A 22868-nucleotide genomic window follows, 5' to 3' on the forward strand; every position below is an offset into this window, starting at 1 on the left:
AACTGTTTCCTTCCAAGCTTTAGTGAGATGTATGGACATTCTTATATTTAACAAGATCTTTAGAGCTGATGTGCAGGGCAAAGATAAGAATAAAAAGACAAAGAGAAGAATGAAAAGATCCGCAATATCCTTTCACACATCAGCTAGGGAGCACTTCACTGGGTAGGGGGAGACCATTCAGGGCTGCTAGTATGTTTTCAACTGCTTCCTCTGTTATCATGTAGGTGGCCTTGTCTGTTTTAATGCCGAGGTGAGGTGTTATAATGACATTCTTTAATTTTAACAATGCATGATCTCTGGAAGAAAAGAAAAAAAGAGTTAACTATTGTTGTTCATCTAAATAAAGAGGAGTCTTACTTTAGCTTTTGCACAGTATTTAAAGTTAATTTGATACAACTCTACAAGTCCCACATAGCCCTGAGTAATTTTGAACTGCAATAGGACAAGCAAAGACTTCATAAGTAGCTCTTCTCTCCAGAAACACACTTCTGCCATGAGGCAGCAATTTGAACTATGTCAGAAGAGAGGATTTAAGCCCTCCTGACACATTCACCTTACACAATAGTCTGAGCTGTAGTTATTTGCACGCAGACACAACAAGACCAAACTCCTCACAACCCAAAATGCAGCCAGCACAGTTTATTCCAAAAGGCACCATCCTGGAAGAGCAGTCTTTTTAGAGAAGCTAAGCAGTCTCTAGGTTTAAGAGGTTCGCAGTACTTCAGCCTTGTATTGTGGAAAGAAGCCTGTGGAAAGAAGCCTGCCTATGCGGCAGGTCTTAGGCCTCAAGCAGCTTCCACCCATTAAAACTGGCAAGCTGCACTTTCTAATAAAGCAATTTGCAAGTGAAGCACTGCTGCAGCTTCAGGGGGTGATTCTAAGGACTGGGTTTAAATGTTTTCCCTGCCTCCTGCTGTTTCCCAGCTCCCAGACTTCCCTTTGGTCTGTTATCAGCCCCTGTGTCTGGGCTGCATCCCATTCCCATTCATGGCACTTTTATCCCAGCTCATGCCAGGGGCAGGGGGGCCAGCTTCCTGCCTGCTGCAGGGATGCCTCTGGCCTCAGCAGGGCTCCCCCATCCTTCCCAAGGAATAAGCAGAGATGGCAACCTGGGCAGTGGCTCTGGGGAGGTGACATCCAAAGCCGCGGCCCTGATAACACCGGTCTGCAGAGCTGCCACCAGCGCCTCTTGGTCAACTACTGCACCTGGGGTGGAATGAGAGTGTTCCTGAGTGCACCTGGCAGGCGAAGAGCAGAGAGCAAAGAGAGAAGGGAAAGGGAGAGGGAGGAATTTGCTGATCACCCTCGCCACGTGCCCCAGCTGTGCTGGATGCAGCACGGCGCTGTGGGACACAGCAGGATCATGCTGTGAGGCCAGCCAATGGATCTGGATGGTACCTCGGCTGATGTTAATGAGGGTAGCTGTGGGTTTCATCAGCTCCAGTTCTCTTTTCCCGATCAGCTTGTGTGTCTGAGGTGTCAGGCTCACCACTAGCATCACAAAATCTGCCTGCTGGAGCAAACTGTCTATCTTTTTGCAGTAAGTAGCACCAACAGCTTGCTCCTCGTGCACTTTCCTAATGGGGAAAAAAGTACTTCAGTCATGGAAACATTATTTTTCAATGGTATCACCAGAATACAAACAAAGGATCTGATTATCCACACATCCATATAGCAAACAGGTGGCAAACAGAGGTGAATTTACCCTCAGCTCAGTGTTTAGATCCTTCTGGAGAGCTTCAAGCCCTACAGCACAAGATAGATTGCATGCCTGCCTCTCAGCCACTCCAGTGCAGGATTCCAAGGGCTTTTTATGAAGTCTGCAATGAACTAAGGCTGAGCACTGAAGCAAATGGCAGCACACAGTCCATTCTCCAGGATCCCCTGTGTATGTCAAAGGATGCAATCACTGCTCAAACCAGAGGAATGGTATTCACCAGAACTCACCCATGCATGCTCTGGGCATGGCAGTGCTCCTCATCCTATTGTCACTCCCAGTAAGGCCGTCATTTTTTTATGAGTGAAATCAGCAAGGCAGCTCTTTGCCAGGCTCCTGGCTGCCCCAGGACATTCATAGAGTAAAGTGTTCAGCAGACAACATTACCAGAGTAGAGAGAGTTTTAGTTTTGACTTTCCACAGTGCAGAAGAATACTTGCCATTTCTCACGTTTTCTGTAAATTTAGCTGTCTGAATTTCGGGAAATAAAGAAGCAATGATAGGAGACCATATGTAGAATCATCTGCTTCTGGTTGCAAGAGAAGGGCTTTAAGTTATCTCCTCCCTAATCTAGAAACAGAGATCACACTAAGAAAATAACTTCAATTTAACTTTGACCCATGTCTCTCCTAACAAATACACTTCACTGGTTTTTTTTTTCAGGCCAACGACCAGAGACTAAGCGGGAAAAGAGCAGAATGTAACTGCAGCCAGTTTTGCAGCATGCAGAGGGCACCTTGATTCAGCACACAAGCTGAAAGTGTAAATGTACTTTAAATATACTTTAGACTTTTAATTTCTGTTGCACTGGGCATTAATAATTCATCACAGCACTCTTACATAAATATTATTTTAAAAACTGAAAAATATTAAACAGAGGGACTTGAGGATGATACACATTAAAAAAAAAAAAAGAATAAAGGGATTTGTGCCTTTTAAATTTTTTTTTGTGGTCTGTGAAGAAATTCTGAAATATCTTAAGGAGTACTTTCTTTTAAATGTAAATTTGCTCATCTGTTTTTCTGAAGAAACAGGAATGCCAAGCATGGCTAAAAATTCCTGGCCTCATTCACCCTTGTGATTTGCCTAGAGCGAGCTAAAGCGGTAACCCTCCTCCAGCAGTCTGCCTATGGTGAAAATCATTGAAAGCCACATCCTAGCACTGTAGCTTCTCCCTCCAGTCACAGAGGAGTAAAGTCCTCTCAGGGTAGGTCATAGTTTATAGCAGTAAATATTTGTTCTGCTCATTATCTGCACCTTGCCTGATTGCAAAGGCCTCGAGTTGTTCATGGGGGTCTTGCTCACCTCAAATTGAAGAGCCCCTGTGCTAAATGTCCAACAAGGTTCAGATTCCCAAACACATAAGCTAGGAGGAACTAGAAATAAAGGGTGAAATCTACCTAAATACTGGCTAAAATTCCAACTGCCTTGAGAAAAAACAAGGTTTTCTTAAGAACAGCTCTCAGTCATATTTTGCCAAGTATATGCTTCCTAGTTTCCACTATTTCCAAAATATCCCTCCTGAACTTCAAAATATGGGGAAAAAATGAACAACAAATAGAGTTATGTTGTCACCACAGTACAATGTGATACGAATAAAAAAAGCATAAGCTTGATTTCCATTTTTCTGCAAGAAACCCTGAAATTTCTAATACAAAACATAAATTTGGTTTCCAGATGTTTAATCACTGAGTAACTCTTTACAGGACTGATTTACAGGACTGTTGCTCTTTACAGGCAACCATTCTTTTTTTTTCCTTTTGTTTTAATCTTGGCCCTATTCCCTCATTTCTTGCTATATTTCTTCATAACTCCTTGAAAAGAAAATACTGACTATCTGGAAGAGTTTCTGCTGCAATTAGGGTCAAGACATATCTTTACCTCCGTGTCCTGTTGTGGTACAAAATGTTCATTTCAAATGCTTTGGCTCTCACAGCAATCTTATACCCAATGCGGCCCATGCCAATGATCCCCAGAGTAGCTCCAGCAACTTTAACTCCCAGAATATCAGCTTCACAGTAGTCCATACTTGGAGAAATTGAAATGTTATGGACTGCAAAAAAAACCACATAAATATGGGAAATGAATGGGGTCCAACACAGAGGAACAAGGCAAAAGAGCCTGGACTTGTTGTGCTACTATAGCATACTTGTAATGGTTACAAACATGATTTTTAATGTAGTGTCCTAGGTAACACCCTAACATATCATCACTCCCTGCTACATGTATAGATGATAATCCAATTTATTCTCACCATGCTACAAAAAGCCTTTTGATATAATCCCTCCAAAAATTTTATTACTACTCATGAAAATATTGCCCTGTACCTCATCAGCAATCAAAATAATTATTGCCAATAACAATGCAGAGTTTGAAGATATCACGTGGAGAATATCATCAGGTATTGGGTTTCCTCTTCACATCTGCCACTTTCCTTGGAAAGAAAAGTGAGACTTTAAAAAACACAACTTGGTAATTTCTGTAATTACCTGTTAAACCTGCACAATTCTGGATAGTTCTACATCACATAAAATACAGTATGTACACAGTGTCAGCACTTCTTGCAAGTGCTTTCTTGCAAGATATTTCAATCTTCTGACATTGCCAGTTTTTCTAAAACACAAGCAGAATATTGTGAAAGGATACAAAAAATGACTCAGGAAAAAGCTCAGTCTATCAGAAAACTCGGAACTATCAGAAATGCCACCAGGGATAGTTCAAGTAGATGGGAACAATAAATTAATCTTTCTTTTAAACTGTCTCCCCTTTGTGAGGTAGAAACCAACTTAGAGGGATGCAAATCCCCTCTGAGTTTCTACTAATCCTGTAGTACAGATGGCAAGTCAAAGTCAGGTAAATATAAAAGGATAAATCTGAAGGATTTTTTTCCTGAAGAAAGAGGCTTTCTAATCAAGCCAAGGCTAGGTCTATTTGACAAAATAGCAATAAAAAATTGTTGATGAAACTAGAAACAATGCTATTAACAAAAACTGAAGTAGGCTGCCTCTATTATTACTCCCTAATGCCCCTTAAATGCCCAAATTCTGCACCAAGACACTTCAGTCTCCAAGAATATGCCCATGCCTCTATCAGCCCTGTGGGTTCCTTCCAACTCAGGATCTCCCACAATCCTATATAATCTTGTTATACCCCATTCCTGCCTCCCACACTAAGTTGTTCTGCTAGGCTGTGACTTCAGTGATATCTGATCTTTGGCCATAGCACTGTAATGCCATCATGTTTTATTTATATTTGCTTGAACATAAATGCTATGTATGCCAAATGTAATAATTTAAGTATACCTATTATACATAAAATATATTAAAATACTGATTATTCTGTTTGCCAAGCCAACATACTTACATTTTTACATTTTATGTAAAACCGTGTACACCACAGGTAACCATAAGAAAAGTCATATTAATAGCAGGCGAATCTTGTATTATTTTTACAAGCCACAAAAGAATTGAGACGTTACCTTCCACAAGTCTTCTAGCAGAGGCTAGCAGCAAAGCCATCCCAGTATCTGCTGTGGTGCTGGAAACAGCACGTGGAGCATTAGCCATCTTCACACCAAAGCTAGCTATAAGCTTCAGATCCAAGTGATCCATCCCCACCCCTGAATTTGCAATCACTTTTAAGTTTGGCAGGCTCTGGAGGAGCTCTTTGTCAATGACCGGTTTGTGCCACCACAAATAGATTGCTTGGACCATTTTGCCTACATCCTTTCTATTTTCAAGAAATTCCTTCATGGTGATGAGGTGGAAATGTTTCTTCAGGAATGGCACATGGCTATGCAATATCCCACGTATGCCACCAACTTCATTTACCAAAAGCCAAGGTAGTTCTCCTTCTTCCATGATCTGCACAAAGAAGAAAGACACAAAGTGTCAGAAGAAACACATATTATTATTTCCAGACATTTTAAAGAATAATCACTGCCATGTCCTGTTTAATGACATTTATGTCAAGAGATCCTGTAAACCAAAAAGGAAGATAAGAAAACCAAGACAAACAAGCAGGTCTTTTAAATCTGCTACCACTTATACACACAATTGCCCACATACATATACAGAGGTTTTCACATAATCAGTCTGAACAAGTTCTGTCCCCGTGGTCTAAGATTCCATATTATGCTGCCGTGCCGGATTTCTTCTGCCCGACTAACTCCCAACACTGTCAGCAAGAGTGACCACCCCCAGACAGCTGTCAGGGACCAAAATACACTAAATCAAAACCATACACCAGTTTATAAAAGGGGGAGGTCCAGGGGAGGATACAATCTTTAGCCAATTGGGAGAAACTCACGGCGGAACACAAGGAGGGTGATACAATATTTAAACCCATAGAAGATTACAGGGAAGGAGAACAACTTAAACAAACCAATGGGGTTTTGAAGGATACAAAATTGATAGGGAAGTTTCTAGAGAAAGGGGAGGAACTGACATTCAATGAGAGGAGGAACAGGGAACAAAAGGGCAGGTCTGTGGGGAGATGGACAACTAGACCAAAACAACAAAAAAAGCAACAACTAGGGCAAAAGGAACTAGGGCAAAAAAACAACACAGGGGGGAAAGGAACAATCCATTGGTAATAAAATATGCTATAATAATACAAAATGCAGGGGGGGTGGTTATAAATCTGACTACTAGGACCGAATTACAATCAAAAATATGTACCACAGCAATATTACTGATACCATGCTCAAAACACAACACTTGCCATTAACTACTTAGTTTCAGATCCTCAGTAGCTTGCAGTATATAGTGCAATAAATCTCCTTTGCTACCCTGAAATCACAAAGTACCCTGTCTAAGTAGTTTAGAAAAATGTTGTGCCAAATTTACGTCATGAAAATAAATTGCACAGCTTCATCATGAACTTTGAGTTATCAGGTTAATTTTTAAATGCTTTTTGCAGCCACCTGTCCTGAAGAGACCCCAGTGACTGCAGAGCCCTTTCCTAAGCCTACTGTAAATTACCAAAATAACAGAATCATATATGCTTAGGCAAGTGTTTTACAAGAAGGACATACACATTCTAAATTGTTTGGATTGATTTTTTGGTTTTTTTGGTTTTTTTTTCCTCAGAATCCCAAACCGTCTGGTTTTGGTCCCAAGAGGGCCTGTGAATTGAGTTACATTGGGTTTTTTTGACAGACTATATATAGCTACCTTTGATTTTCAATAGCAATTTTGGGAAGAGCTGTGGGGAGTGTTCAAGAGTTGAAGATCTTGGAGTAGCAATCCTGCAGCAGTTCTGTTGCCTTGCTAGTATTATTTTAGGATTTCCAATGGAATGTCTTGACCTGCCTACACTTCCTGCGCTAGAACTTCATTTTACCATCCCTTCAGGGAGCCTGACCATGTTGCAAAATAATGGAAAATCTTCCTGACTTTATGAAGGTGACAACCATTTTATTGAATTTTCTGAATTTGTTGATTGCTAATAGGAAAGAATGTAAGAAGAAGCTTGGCCCTGGACTGCAAGTCAGGACTGATCACTAATTTTGCTTTAGGTTATACCCTCACCAATGTGATTTCGATGGTAATTCTACTTTTTTCTCATGGCCAGTAAAGATAAAAGCATCATTTGTATCTGCACAGAGGAACTAAATCTCTTGGAACTTACTTTTATTTTCAAGGGATACCTTAATAACAAATAAAGACACTTTTTCAACAATTGGCTTTGCTTTCACATGTAGATGAAGCAGAGCTCTTCCTAAATTAGAAAACCTTAGGCCTATGATCAATTTAAAGAACATTTCTTCAGTGTTTTCATATAAAAATAGAATATTGGAATATTGGCTGAAAAGTCTTTCAGGATACAGTCAAATTTCTGCAGGGAATCTATGCTCGTTCATCTTCAACAGATTGGAGAGTGTTACACAAATTGCCAGATGCACTTGCTTATCATTATGCAGCAGCAAGAACTGGGAACAGAACATTGCTATTCACCGAAACAGACTGAAGATACGAAAATGCATAACAGTTAAAATCTTGAAACAAATTTCTTTTATTAGTTCCACTTTATTTTTTTTAATTGTGTGAAAAATGTGTATTTTGTGATTGGCTTTTTGCAAATATTAAAATGGGTATTTTATGTGTTATGTTAACAATTTATACTATATTAATCCTTTTCAGTAGTGTGTTAAATATAATTTTAGGCTATAACATAGTATTAAAATAAAAACTATGTGATATAAGATACTTTTTCTAACTAGCTTGAGAAATTCTTCGCACAGTGATAACAGCAACAAGACACCTAAATCTCCAAGAGAAGAATTATTGCCTCCTTATGTGAAAATACACACTTTCTACTACCTCCTTCTTGTCTTTGAGGTGCCAACAGGATTAAGGGGGGGGGAAGTTAACAGTAACCAGAGAAATCTCTAATTTGAAAGGAATGTATGCATCATGTATGAGATATATGAATATGCAACAGGCTATTGCTTTTAAGGGTTAGCCATGCTTTCAAGAGGAAAGCATCCAAACATTCATAATTTTCATAATGTCCTTTATTGCCCTAACTCTGATTGTCCAAATTCTTATTGCTCTAATTTGTGTTACTATTTTTATAACCATTTTATTACTATTAAACTTTTAAAAATTTAAAACAAGTGATTGGCGTTTTTCACAAATTGTAAGTAACAGAACAGATCAAGTCTGACAGTTTTGCAGCATCATGATGAGCAGTGCAGGAACAGGATACTTTTTTATTCAGCTTAAAATGGTAAGAAATAGTGCTTTCCAGTACACAAGAAATTTAGTGGCATCATCTGGCACTCATCATTTGGGAAACACTTCACTTGGAATGGGCTGGTCATTGAGAGCAGCCAGCATGTTTGCTATTGCTTCTTCTGCCATCATACGGATGGCCTGGACTGTTGCGGTTCCAATGTGCGGGGTTATGATGACGTTACTCAGGTTTAATAAGGGATGATCTCTGGAAGAAATGGAAGGAACAGAATGTGTTACACAAGGAACTTACTCTGCTGCTATACCATGCTAGTTGTGAAGAACTGAACCTCAGCAACAGCACATTCAGACCAAAGCACAGAACAAGCACGAAGCTGGGGGATGCTTGCTTACACATTTCTTCTTCTTCTCCATCCATCTTGCTCATTGCCTGGCGCATGAGTCAGGCTGGCAAAGACCCATCAGAGGTGGGAAAGGGAAATAACTTGTTGTTTATTTATGATTGTGCAAGACAGTCTGAGGTTTTGCCCTAACACAATGAGTCTCCCCGTGGAGAGCAAAATTATGAGCACACTTTGAACACAGTTTAAAACATTTCAGATTAACAGACTGGGAAAGAAGTTTCTTTACCTTGGCAGAGGCTCAGGGTATGTCACGTCCAGAGCTGCAGCCCTAATAACCTTATTCTGGAGAGCTTCTACCAATGCATCTTGATCAATAACTGCACCTGCATTGAAATTAAATCTTGATATCCTGATGAGTTAATGAATACATTTTTACCTATTGGGGGGTGGAAGGTCTCCAGGGTCAAGTGAGAAAAACTAGAGGATCTTTATCTTCATAGAAAATAGAAAGCCTTTTTAATAATTATTAACCAAACAAATCAAAGATTTTATTTCTTAACCTTTAATTATAGGATGATTATGGTCCACTGCGTAAGATTTTTCCTGGGATGAGACCAGTTTCAGTCTTTTCCTCATTTTGACACTTCCTGTATTATTATAGACAAGTCATGTAATCTCTGCAGATTTTCCACTCTTTTATCTCTGCTTTGTTTACTGATAATCTCTCTCATATGTTCATTCAGTACCAACAGAGCTGTCATCCCATGTGAGGCTTCCTTTCTACACTACTGCTCCAAATGTTACTTAATATTTTCCCTTGTACCCCGTTTTCCCTCACTGATGATAAACCTTTCAGTTATTTCCACTAAAACCCTGTGTCTCTAGAATAAGGCCAAAGAGAACCAACCATCTGCTGAGCATCCCTAATTTCCACAGGGCCTTTGAAGACATAGCATATGATCCATGTAAGTCACACATTTGTAGACTGCCAGCTACTTCATGACTCAAACAACAGAGGGATATCACAGACTGAGGTTGGAGAGGGGAATATCAACACAATCAGACAAAACATGACCTTTAAGTGTGGAGCCACAATCTGGAGTGATTTCAGATCCTCCTACCTCGGCTGATGTTTATAAGAGTAGCTGTGGGTTTCATCAGCCCCAGTTCCTTTTTCCCAATCAGTTTGTGAGTCTCAGGAGTCAGGTTCACAACCAACATAACAAAGTCAGATTGCTGCAGCAAGTCTTCCATCTTTGCACAGTAGTGGGCACCAACAGCCTCTTCATCCTCCTTTCTTCTGAAGAAAAAATGCACAAATCCCCAAACTGAAACAACTATTTCTACCTGAGTTTAACAAACAGTCAGCCCTAGGAGAGTTCCATAAAGCACAAAAACTGAGAGGTTTGAGACCAATACAAAGGATAAGCCATTGATAGGCTCAGTTGGTAGAATGGATGCAGAAAGGATGTGGGCTAGAGGGAGCAAGAGGCTACAGGAGTGGTGGGACACTGGAGGAGTGATGTATATATGAAAGCACAGCATACAAGCAAGATCAGGTTAGGAGGCTGGGGATGCAGTCAGACCCTGCTCTTCTCTCCTGTGTCTATGCCAATTCCTGTGGAGCCTTTCCTTGTCTGACATGCCAGTTAGAACTTGTGATTGAAAAGAAATGAAGTGTGAAAGAAAGGGAACTAGAGATCCATGAGAAATGAAGGCCTTTGTCATTGGCGCCAGTGTGATGAGAGTTCTGTCTAGGTGAAGAGACTGGCTGGGAGGAACAGCCATGCTGCCAGAAGCCTGAAGAAGAGTCTGACAGGACAGGGAACACCATGAGGGCACAAGACCTGGTTTGCTTAGACAACATCTCCCAAATTCTTACACAGTCCTTGTTTCAAACTGGTAGTGGCTAACCAGGACAGGGCAAGTGCAGGGGGAACTGCTTCCTGAAGGGAGCAGGAGGGACCCAAAGTGAGGAAGTGGTGGCACAATGGTGCTTGTCACATTGCTTACAACTGCCACAAGTGCACAGGAAGGCTGAGGACAGAGCAGAGCTGTGGCTTCTGTCACTGCCTCACGGACAATTAACTGCAGAAACCAGAAATGCAGAAACCTTTACCTCTGGTTCCTGTTATGGTACAGGATCCTCATGTTGAAGGCTCTGGCTCTCTGAGCCACTTTGTATCCAATGCTGCCCATCCCAATGATCCCAAGTGTTGCTCTGGTTACTTCCACTCCCAGCCAGTCAACAGCAAAATACTTTGTGTCTGGAGACAGGGCAATGAGGCAGCCTGCGTGGAAATACAGGTTGAATGGGTACAACTCAGCCATAAATGGAGGCCTGGGGGAAGGAAAAGGTTCATCACCATTACAGCAGTGGGGCTCTGGAGCACGCCTTACAAAACACTTTTGTTGATTTTGACCAGTTTATATAAGGGCCTGGATAGTGCCAATTCCTGCACCCAGGCCTGAAGCCTGTGTAACACAGTGGGATCCTGGCTGGGTACTGTGCTAGAAGGAGTAACTCCTTGGGGAATTAGCTTTTCCACAGATGGTGTGTTTTCTTGGAAGTTCAAAAATAGCTTCTTTGAAACCACCTGCAAGCACTGACTTCACTTCTTTTCAAGTGGGGAAAATCTCACCATTTCTCTCCTGGATCACAACTCAAACCAGTCTCATTCCTTGAGTAGGGGTGAAGGTTTCAAATTCCAGCTCAGCCAGGGATCTCAGTGACCTTTTACACAAAGAACTTGAGGTTCAAAAAGATACAGTGGGAGAAAACATTACTGGGAAAGAGATGTCATTTCATGCTCAGGGGTGGAGCAGCAGTGACAAGAAGACCACAAGTCCCTGAAGAGAGAGGCAGGTTCTTGTGAAGGTCTCTACTGACACCTTCCTTCCCCAGAAAAGCATTGCTCAGCAAGGGAGCAGGGAAAGAACCTGCTTTTAGGGACACAAACTAATGCTGCTGGCACAACTTATAACAGCTTTGTCAAAAGGATTATCATCTATTTCAAAAATAATGCTGATGCTCTTCAAGAAATACAACCCACTGGTTTAGACAAACTGATCACAGAGGTAGGAAAAAGAAGAATTTATACTAATTACTGCTCTGGAGTTGGAGATGTGGCCACTAATGCTCTGTATCTTCCTGCAGCTCCTAATGCTTCTTTCAAGGGGAAATGGAAAGAGATGGCACTCGGTTTGGATACACTCTGTATTCAGTTTTCACAGCTGTAAACAACCCACCCAGTGAACAGCCAGAGAAGAATGAAGCCCCAGACATTATTCCAAACAGGATATCACAAGACTTTCAAGAGCAAAATTTAGACAAAAGCCTTACTCTTGTCACTGTTGCCCTAAAAAGAAGTAAGACACAGGAGAAGTAGATGCCTCTGAAAGTCAAGGCCTCTGAAAATTTTTCCCTGTAAAAGCATCCCAAAAATTGATTCAGAAAGATCATCTCTCTCACAGCAAAAGTGAGGTGTGCCAAAGAAGTAGCTAGGACCTAGAAAATTTAAAACACTACCTTCCACTAGTCTTCTGGCAGAGGCCAGCATCAAGGCCATTCCTATGTCTGCTGTTGGGTCTGCCACAGCGTGCGGGGTGTTGGTCACTTTCACACCAAAGCTCGAGATCATTTTCAAGTCTAAGTGATCCACTCCAACCCCAGAGTTGGCAATCACCTTTAAATTAGGCAGGCTTTCTAGAAGCTCACGGTCAATAGTTGGCCTGCACTCAAACACAAAAATGGATTGGATTTTTTTTCTCATTTCCTCTTTGTTTCCAAGAAATTCTTTCATGGTGATAAGGTGAAAGTGTTTCTTCAAAAGTGCTGCAAGGTCTTCTAGCACGCCATGAGTTCCTCCTAGATCCAGGATCAAAACAGATGGCAACTCTCCTTCTGCCATGACCTGAAACAGAGGAATAGAAGAAATACTCCTTTGTTTAGGAGAACACTCTGAAAGGAGCAATGATGTTCCTTTAAAAGTTATCATTTAAATTCACATGTATAGATCAGGAAACTGATGGAACTCAATAGTGCTTTTAATCCACAGGCACTTGGTACTAGTGTGGTACATCAGACAAATTCCAAGTACTTTTATCAAGTGCTGATTTAGACTATAACACCAAGGAATATCCACACTCTTACATCCAAATCCAGTCCTACAAGCTGTTCCTCTCAAAGAGTTTCATTTTGCTCCGGAATCAATACTGATTTCATACAAAACTAGTAGCTTTTCCAGTAGCTTACTCACCAATGCCTTCTATAAGCAGTGCTATGAAACAGAGGCTGCTAGGAATTTAATCAAAGTTTCTTGCCTGTTGGTTATGGTTGGTGAAGCCTGAGGTAATGTAGGATGGCACTGAGGCCCAGATGGTTCTGATATCTGTCAAGGATGGTTTATGTCTAAAAAATTTGCACAATGAAGGGCCACCCTTGGATAGCTGTTAGACTGCTTGCCTTCAGTGTTTTAAACATTCAGATCTGTACCTGAACTTACCTCATGCAAAATTTAGCACACGTAAGTGCTGAACCAGTGAGGAAGAGCACTAGAGGAGATACCACTGATAACACAGTCCTTCATGCTAGAACTTTCCTCTGCCCTGAGAGTTTTGAACCCAGTCCTCTCTACAGCACTCCAGCAAATGCACTCTGCAATAAGATAGGGGCTCCACATAAAACCAAACACCTAATTAGAGCTCCTATTGGCAAAAATGGTAGTTGAAGATTTCCTGCATATCTTAACAATAGCTGTGCCTAATTTCCTACAATTCTTTTTGCTGTGCTCTACTGACTTTTGATCTCCATCCCATTCTATCTCCTAGGCTTGTATCCAAGAAACCTGATGTCTTGCTACCTGAATCAGAACAATTTTCCACAACAGTATGCTGATTTATTCTGGGCACACAATGCTGGCCAGCTGTGTCCTGCTACTTCACTCCTCTCACAAAAGCCTTCTATGAGTAATCAGAACTCAAACCTGTGACAAAAAGGTGTCAATGTAAGTTGGAATTTTTTGTCAGCCATATTTACCCTTGTCCTGAGCAAACTCAGACTTATCCCAACCACATCTATTAAATGGTTACAATCTTGGCACCAGTACTGCTATTTTATCCTGGCCTTGATGAGCATTTCTGCTGCAGTTTCAGTCAGCTCCTGGACATGGGCTTGAAGGGGCCTCCATGCTAGGACAGGTCTGCAGTTCACCACAATGTCTCTGATAATACTATCTGGTTCTCAAACCACAAACAAAGCAATGAGGTGAACAGTGCAGCCAAATTGCAAAGGAAAACCATGTTTATATATATATCTCATCTTTTTTTTTTTGCCAGCTGAAGTTGTCAGCCACATGTAGATGTCAAAACTGCGCAAATTTCCCCAAGTGTAGTCTGCATTTCTTAAAGTGTCACACAACATTACTAGGATAAACTAGATTTGTGTTGCAGAATGAATGATGCATAGAATAAAAGAGGAGTTGATGTCATATTGTGATGGCATTGTCCAGCTTCATGAATTATCAGAATCTGGTAAACCTGGAGGGCAGCTAAATTTTTGCTGTTGAGCAGGGAAAACTGGGCACCAGACATGATCAAGTGACTGGCAGATGCCAATGAGGCAGCACCGTATTACTCCATTTGCTTTCATCACCACCTCCTGCCCTATTACAATACACCACACATGATGGGCAGAGCCAGACTTGCTTTCACTTTGGAAGCATTTCCTACACTTCAGAAGCAGAAAGGTGACCCATGAGGAAGGTCTAGTTATAAACAAACTGGTGCACTAGAAGCAGGCTAGTGGCATGTTGATGGATCTCTCAACGAATGTGGGCATACTGAGCCTGCCACATTCCATTCCAGCTGTGTTTGATGCACCTGTGACCCATTCACTGCCTGCCGCACTGGTCCAACAACTGGTGTTCTGCTCGCCCCAGGTACAATCTTAAAAAATCACACTGATAGCAGGAAACTAAAAACACTTAGAGGAACCTCAGAGAAGGAAGGGGGCTCTCCAGATACCAACCTTGGTTCCAGTGTTTATTGTTCGTCTTCCAGCACTAAGTTGGTGCATCCTGTACCTCTGTTTGTAAATTACACTTCTGTGACAGCAAAGTCCATGAGAAGCAATAACTGGATGAAAAAATTTGCAAGCCAAATTTGACTGGCCAAACATCAAGGGAATCACTGTTGACAGACTTGATGCTTTGCTCCTGAACATAATTATTCAGTTATCAGATGTCTTGTCCAGTGTGCTAAATGTAACACCTGTCAAGAATATGACAATTTTGGGTTTGGACTAGTTCCATCTGCATTATCAACAAGTTCCTATTTTTTAAAAAGTTGTCTCTTCTCCTTTTGTATTTACATAAGACTATATGCTTCCATGTAGGTAAACAGTCATAATTGTAGTAAATCATTGATATAAGGTAACTGTACTAAGTTCTGGTCCTGCCATTGCAGAGAAAACTTTGAAAATATGACTTAGATTGAGACAACGGGGCAAATACGTTTAAGTATTAACTTCAGTGCTAACTGAAATTGACCTTATTTCATCTGTGGAGCTTGACTCACTCCTCCAGCGGAGTTTCACTCACTCGCAGATTTGTTGACTGGCACTGCTGCATCACCTAGGACTTAAACAAATCATAGCAAAATAAACGATGTAATTTTTCCTAGCCCAGTTTTCAATTAAAATTAACAGCCTGCATGATCCAGGATCAATTCCTCCCAGTAACTTCTCTAAAGAAGAAGACTAATTACACCTCAGCGACAACCACAAAGCACTGACCAGGGCTGGTTTCTTTCCGGCGACGCGCCTTCCACAGCTCGATCCCGCGGCAGCTGGGAGAGCCGGGAGCTCACGGCTCCTGCTCGGGGCCGGGCACACCCGCTTCTGCCCAGCCCCGCTCCCTTCACCCTGCCCGGACACCGCGGGCCCCGGGGCTGCGATTTCCAGGGAAGCTCCGGACGGGGACCACCGCCCCCGCTGCCTCCGCCCCTGTCCGCAGCCGGACCGGGCTGCCACTCCTTCTCCCCTCCCCGGACGTCCTAAAAAGGTGATAAAGCAAGACGAGGACCGGGATACCTTTTGGAGAGCTCAGCAATTATGGGGCAAAGTTATTTGCCACCAATTGAAATTGTTCCCCACGGCCCTGGCTGCAGTTTGTGGGGAATTTTTATAGTGGAGACTATGCTTTTGTCCCTGCCTGCTGCAAGCTAACCTTTCAAATGAGCGTCTGCTGTGGAATTAAGGAAACAGATTGGTCTGGGATGGCCTATGCCAATAGCCAGCTCGATTCTGGAAGCCAGTGCTGGAATGTGCTGGTTTTGCTGCTGACCACTTCCACTGGAGAGTTTGCCCAGAGCGCTCTCGTTGTGGCACTTGGATCACCGGAGCGATGGGAGCGCCCATGGAACCCCATGTCTGGGAGTGGCTGGGCATGAAAATCGTCATTGCTGTGGGGGAATACACTGAGAAAACCTCCCACAGCCAGAGCACAGAACCACGGAATTGCTGGGCTGGAAGGGACCTTAAAGAGCACCTGGACCCAGCCCTCTGCCACAATGGGCACGGACACCTTTCGCTACACCAGGGTGCGCAGAGCCCCGTCCAACCTGGCCTTGAACTCTTCCAGGAATAGGGCACCCACAGCTTCTCTGAGCATATCTCTTTGATCAAATCCCATGGAGGTTACAGGGAATGTACAACATCAGAGCGGTCAGAAGCAGAGAGTAGGAGATCTGGGCTCTGATCACCTCTGTTTCACCCTCCCCGTGCTAGCCGGCATCACCGATCCCCTCGGCACAGCTCCACAACCCACCTGCGAGAGGGGACGCGGGTGTCCCGTGCCCCAGGCTCTCCTCTCGTCGGGAACGCGCCACTCCCACCCGCGCTCTGCCGGAAACGCGCGTTCCCGTGCCCGCCCTTCCGCTTCCCGCCCGTGCCGGCGCCGCCGCCGCTCCGCGTCTCTGAGGGGAGGACGCCCGCAGGGTGCGCTGGGGACGGGCCGCGCCGGGATGGGCGGGCCGGGGGGGGCTCCCTACTGGCGCTCGGTGCCCGCCGGTGCCGCGGGAGGGCCCGGGGAGGACTCGGGCTGTCAGCTGCATGGGCTTCCCTGTCGTCCCGCAGGCTCCCCAGCCGGCCGCCAGGATGTCGTACATGCTGCCGCACTTGCACAATGGGTGGCAGGTGGACCAGGCCATCCTGTCGGAGGAGGACCGGGTCGTGGTCATCCGCTTCGGACACGACTGGGACCCCACGTGCATGAAGATGGATGAGGTCTTGTACAGCATTGCCGAGAAGGTAAACGAGATCTTTCTGCTCCTTCTGAGCTCAGTGTTCCCCATGGCTTGCTTGGAGCCTGGGGCAGCTTGTAACCGGGGTTCTGCACAGGTATCCCAGCTTTAGGAGGCAGCGGGAAAGTTGTGTGGTTTCACACTCTCCTAAAGAGTGCTCTGATGTTTGCAGTGTTCTGGGGGAGGGTGAAAAGAGCGTCGCAGGTGTTCGGAAATCGAGGGTGCTGCCAGTCAATAACCCGTCACCGAGGGAGCATCGGCGTTCAGGCAGAAACAGTGCTCGGTGCTAGGGCTGCTGCGGCTCCGGGTAACGCAGCACTCTCCCTTCATGCTGGAAATGTACCTTTAGATTTTCATCTGAATAGTTTGAAAAGTTGCTTTCATTTTGGCTCTTAAAAATGGTGAGACAATAAAATGTGCAGGATGGTATTGATTAATCTATTAGCAATATTAATCTGTCAGTGATGTTATCCATGGACACCAGTAGCATTCTGCTGAATTGCATGGACTGAATTAAATTTTAAGAGCCAAACCCCACAGCTGTTTTCAGATGGAAACTGAATGATTAAAAACAGACGATCGCGTACTTAAGAAAGACACATAGATAGGAAAAATTAGACTGTTAGGATACACAATCAGCTACAATTTACCTTTTCATATGTTTGCTAAAGATTTTGCCATACGATAGATGTAGAATATTGACCAGCTCTTTAACTGAACCACATGAAGGAAGAAACAAAAATATCTGAATCAGAAATGGTAACTTGGGTAGGAAAAGGTGTCAGCTATCATAGAAATCACAGAATGGTTTGGTTTGGAAGGGACCTTAAAGATTATCTCATTCCAACTCTCCTGCTCTCCTGCACAGATTACTCAAGGCCTCATCCAGCCTGGCCTTGAACACTGCCAGGAATGGAGCATCCAGAACTTGCTGCCTTAATAGAAAGTTCTGTGCATGCTGCATAGATTGACATGGAGTTGTTTTTGTGGTTTACTTTGCCTTCTGAAGTTTTCTTAAATATCTTGTGTCTTGAAAATCCCCACAGGGGTTAGGAATGCAGTATTAGAATGCAGTAAAGAGTTGTGACATGTTTTAATACCGTTGTTTTGTATTCAGCCTGGTGGGAGTGTTATGCTCAGATACTGTTAGTATGGACTTGTGGCAGGATGCTTGGAAATTTGGCAGACCTGTTGGCAGCTAGGGGTGACTGGGGGAAGAAAGAACAAAGTAACTTCTTATTTAAAAATCTCCCTCTGCAGAAATGGCAAATTAAAGGGGGAGATCCTACCTCATCCTCTTGTTTACAAGCCATGTTTGGATCTCTGCTGTTTTAAAGAGTGAGTAAAAGTTCCAATTGTCCAGGTGTTTATTCTAGAGAATAATACATAATGTTAATGGGTTATAATTGCAGGCTACGTCTGAAGGCAATGTGGCCGTGTTTTACATTTGTTACCCTAGTGTGATATTCTTTTAGACTGCAGCATATTTTTGGGTAGCAGTAATATTTATCTGTATTTTATGATAGGAGAACAGGGTTTTCTTTTCAGTTTTTATGGAAAGAGAAACTAGAATGCTATGTGAAAGTACAAAGTAGATTATTTTCACTGAAATATACTCCCCTTGCAGCTGACTTTTTCCCCTAGTGTTATATGAAAAAGAAGCAAAGTTTCACTGAACGTCAAAACAAATCATAATTGTAAGATGCTGGATTTTTTTTTTTTTTTGCTTTGTCAGGGTTTCAATCAAACATTGATTGAAGCAAGAATTGAGTTTCACAAATTTTGCCTTAATGACCTTTTCTAAAAATATACTTTTTTCTTTTCTTTAAAGGGAACTCATAATTATAAACCTATCCCCTGAAATACAGGGATTGGTTTGCTAAATTAATGCACCTTGTTTAAGAAATTATTTATTTATGAGTGAGTAGTGTAAATGAGGTAACTGTTGTATTGGATCAGTTTGGGTTTAGGGAGGATTTTTCAAATGTTGTGCATTTATTTAACCATAATCAGAAGTGTGAATAGCTGTGGGTTTTCCTTGAACATTAGTTGTGCCTCTGCATTTCTGCTAAGGTTACATGAAAAGTGAGAGAGGAAAAGAAGGTGGGACAGGGAAAGAGGTAGCTGTGAAAAAAGCATATAGGTGTTTTAGCTACTGGTGTTTGTAGTTAAAAGCTGAGCGAAGTTAATCCATTTACTGATGTCTGTAGTATTCAAAATTATTAGCTGTAAGTGCTGCTCTTGGCAGTACGATATCTTTCTCTTTTCCCCTAGAAATTTATCACCTAAACTTATAGCATAATTAGCAAGAAAAAAGTTCAAATAAATATCACCAGTACGGACTTTCAAGTTTGTACTTGCTCTGTTCAGTTCAGTAATGCAAGTCTGCCAGCTACCTTCGGTTCAAGTCATTTGTTGCAAATGCTAGTCTCTGTTCCTGTATTTTTTTCCTGCAAGTTTCTTGACTGTAAAGCAGTATTTTGTTCTTCTAAACAGAAAAAACACTGTCTAGAAACTGATTAGAAAGATGAGAAGGTGGAATCTTGGATCTTGTTCCAGATTTCCTTAGATATTTGGGCTATAAGGTTTGCTTTTCAAAGGCAGCTGAAATCTTAACAACTGAAAAAACAGGAGCATTACTTACCTCTGACAGAAATTTTAAGAAACTTCACGATTTTTGTCAGTCATCCTGGGCATTCATCATAGTGTCAATCTCATGTTGTAGGAATGAATTTAATTATTTTTCAGAAGGATATTGTTAATTAAAGAAGTCAGGGAGGGGAACTTCAGAGGGCAAATGAGTCCCATGGCAAATGATTTTTCCTACATCTGTGTTTCCTGTTTACTAGCAAGTATGTGAAGACAGGATATAGAATCTTTATCTGGTGTTAAAAGTCCTGCAGATTCCTCTGCTTTATAGTCTTGAGCCATTCAGTGTGAAGATTTCATAGCAGTCCTCAGGCAGAGACAGTTCTGTGAAGTACTCAAACAGCCTGGAACAGTGGCCAGGCAGTAATGTACTTTTGGGTTTTCTACATGCATCTTCAGCCACGTGGATTGATGGGGCTGATCTATGAAACTGCCATCACTGGGGAGAAGGGGCAAAACCAGCAAAACTGCAGCCCAACCTATGAAAACAGGTCACACAGTTTTGAATCTGTGCTGCTGTTTGACTTATGTCTCCTACTCTGCCCTGTCCCCATGGAACAGCAGCTCCAACAGCCTGGTAAGGCAGAGAGAGTTTTGAATTAAAAGAGAGGTAGGGGAAATCAGGAGTGTCAGAAGTAGTTAATATCTGTCTCTGAAAATGCTTTTATCTTCAGTTGTTGCACAAGTGAGGTGCTGCCCTGAAGGAGGTGTTTCACTAGAGTTTTGATTTTTTCTTCAGAAAGCAGTTAACTTACTGCAACAAATTTACTGTATTTAGTGTATGTTATGAGGTTAAGCACTTTCAGAGTAAACTTGTGTTATTATATGTTTAACTTCTAAAATACCACAAGGTTTATTTCATATTGTCTCTACCGTAAAATTTTGATTTATATTAACAAATTCAGTGTAGTCCCCCTTGTAACTACTGCAACTGCTTGTATTTACTTGGATTTGCATGTTTAGAGTTGTATTTTATTCTTGTGCTGAGGTGCTCATACTGTATCCTCAGTTACAACTCACAAATCAGGTAGAAAACTTGTCAGCAACCACTGCCTTGTCAGGGTAGCAAAGCTGGTTTTGTACAGGAATGTAGGTTTTCAATGGACAGCTCTGTCTGAGCAATGGATTCACATCCCAGCAGAGAGAGGTCAGCCTTTGGTTTGTCTCCACAAACTGTGCACATCCACAGCAGTCTGAGCCCATAAATACTTCCCCTGTTTTTGCTTAAATCAAAGCTTTTCTGTGAATTAGAGCTGGCTGCGTGTGAAGCTGGCTCAGATGCTGCTCTGTACTGCTGCTGTCTTGGCTTCCAATATTGTGTGTGAGACAGGAGCTGCTTCTTCAGGCTCTAAAACTGGTCAGTACTGTACAAAAAGAGACATCTGAGTCTCTGCAAGGCGTGTCTTGTGTTGAAATGAAATGCCTCTTGGTGACCAGCTTGCCCAGCCTGGCACATTAAATTGCCCAGCCCCTAAACATTCCATAGGCCACTGCAGTTCTTCTGCATCGCCCTCTCCATGTGTTTGTCTCGTCCCTCCTTAGGCCTAAATTCCTATTTCCTGCTGCTGTCCTTGGCAGCCGGTGCCCAAACCCAACAGAGCACACCCTCATTCAATGTGCTTGTAAGCTAGCTTGTTTTGGAGTGGTGATCATGCCAAATTTGAAATTAGGAAAGCGAGGGGTAAAGAACAAAGCAGCTTTTAAAGTTTTGAATTAAAATTTGAGTCCAGCTTTAAGCTCTGCTTCAGACTTAATGTGAGCTTTTCAGCAGGTGACTCTCATCAGTTTCACTTCTATGAAAGTAGGTCAGAGAAGGAAGATTTATTTAATGTCTTGGATGCCTGGGTCCTGGTGATGACTTGCACATGTGCTCTGCAGAGGGGATTTGAGTGATCCACTCCTTTTCAGTAAGATTTATGTAACAAACTAAGACTTTTATAGTCTGTTTCTCTTGTATGAAATCCTAGGCTGTTGATGAGCACCGCTAGTGACATGCATTCCTGGTTCTGCAACAACTCAACTAAATTAAATGCATATAGTATCAAACTGACTTTATGTACTGGTTTAGGGCAAATTTGTTAAAGAATCTGCAAAGGAGGGCCCCTCCAGAAAGCGAAATCCACACGGCCCCTCCCCCCAACCGGTTCGGGAAAAAATTCCTCGGAGAGAGGTGGAAAGAACCTGTTTATTTGACTGGCCCCGCAGCCCCCAGCACACAAAATGAACAATACCCGATGACACCGCTTTGAGAAAGATGGCAAAATCAGAAAGTCTCTTTCGGGGGGTGGTTGCTCTGTTCTCAGTCCCTCTGGCGCTGGGCCAGCTGCTGCAGCCGAACCTTCGGTGTTCCCGGGTCCCAGTCCGGAGCAGGTTCGAGATGGTCACAGAAAAAGGAGAGGAGAAACAGTCCAGGAAGCAATGTGGACTGTTTAGCTAGAACTAGCTAATAAGCAGAGGCAGAAAGCAGAGCAGAAGCAAGAGCAGAAAAAGAGAGCAAGCAAAAGCAGCAAGCAAAAGCAGCAAGCCCAAAGCTGGAAGTAAAAAAAAACAGCTCTGTCTACTGCTTGTCTCTGTGTCCTGATAAGAGAAACCCAAACAAAACTTCCACTCTTCAGAGCCGGTCTTAAAGGCACAGAACAGATGAATGGGGATATACAAGCATCATAATGTCACCCCAGGACACTTTAAAAAGTTTTTTTTGTTCTTTTACTATTTGGAGTACAGAGTTCTTGAAAGTAAAATTTTGGTTTAGGAGTGCTTATGGAGTGGTATTCTGGTGCAACATGTAAATCTCCTCGGACTAATCTTTCACTGAACAAAACAGGTCCCAAGAATATTTTATTAAAACAATTTTGCAAGCTCCAAATTAAGTAATTGTTCAGAGATGGTGTGCTCTGTCAAAATTGCTGAACGTGTTGTAGAAATTCCCCCACATAGTGAAGGTGTTTTTGCTAAAAATGCCAGCAGGGTGGAAGAAGTAATGATAGGATAAAATGAAAATGGCTCCTCAGGTGTTTTGTTTTCTTAAAAAAGGATCAACCACCCCGCAACTGCCTGCCAGGGCTCACCAGGGACTAGCTTCAGTCACTTCTCAGCTAAATTGTGCTGCCTTTCAACATCCCATTAAGGTTATTAGAAGTCTTTAATGTAAAATTGAAA

General features: G+C 42.5%; 2 protein-coding genes across 4 annotated transcripts in view; one reads left to right on the top strand and one right to left on the bottom strand.

Moving 5' to 3' along the window:
• On the bottom strand, positions 1 to 16701 carry LOC102068551 (uncharacterized). Its single transcript, XM_074542329.1, has 11 exons — positions 16586 to 16701; positions 12289 to 12673; positions 10879 to 11050; positions 9881 to 10059; positions 9046 to 9142; positions 5548 to 5580; positions 5196 to 5254; positions 3599 to 3770; positions 1399 to 1577; positions 1110 to 1206; positions 1 to 296 (listed from the first exon to the last, which is right to left on the bottom strand). The coding sequence occupies exons 2-11, from the start codon at positions 12668 to 12670 to the stop codon at positions 140 to 142; spliced, it is 1527 nt and encodes a 508-aa protein (XP_074398430.1). The 5' UTR covers positions 12671 to 12673; positions 16586 to 16701; the 3' UTR covers positions 1 to 139.
• The window catches only part of TXNL4A (thioredoxin like 4A), a 15286-nt gene continuing 9062 nt past the window's right edge, over positions 16645 to 22868 (top strand). For 2 of the 3 annotated variants that reach the window (XM_074542391.1, XM_074542383.1), the window contains exons 1-2: positions 16645 to 16755; positions 16894 to 17067. In XM_074542391.1, coding sequence (XP_074398492.1) covers positions 16915 to 17067 — 153 coding nt within the window. In that variant the 5' untranslated portion in view covers positions 16645 to 16755; positions 16894 to 16914. Of the gene's footprint in view, positions 16756 to 16893; positions 17068 to 18315; positions 18399 to 22868 lie in introns of those variants that run through there. The other variant, XM_014275794.3, reaches the window with a different exon arrangement.

The sequence above is a fragment of the Zonotrichia albicollis genome, chromosome 1, assembly GCF_047830755.1.
Source record: "Zonotrichia albicollis isolate bZonAlb1 chromosome 1, bZonAlb1.hap1, whole genome shotgun sequence".
Taxonomy (NCBI): Eukaryota; Metazoa; Chordata; class Aves; order Passeriformes; family Passerellidae; genus Zonotrichia; species Zonotrichia albicollis.

Bases quoted from the DNA above. Each gene is read 5' to 3' on its own strand.
- LOC102068551 (XM_074542329.1), bottom strand. From the start codon at position 12,670: ATGGCAGAAGGAGAGTTGCCATCTGTTTTGATCCTGGATCTAGGAGGA. The intron at 11,051-12,288 runs GTAGTGTTTTAA...ATTTCCACGCAG, and splicing joins TGCCAGAAGACTAGTGGAAG to GCTGCCTCATTGCCCTGTCT. The intron at 10,060-10,878 runs GTAAAGGTTTCT...TTTTTTCTTCAG, and splicing joins TACCATAACAGGAACCAGAG to AAGAAAGGAGGATGAAGAGG.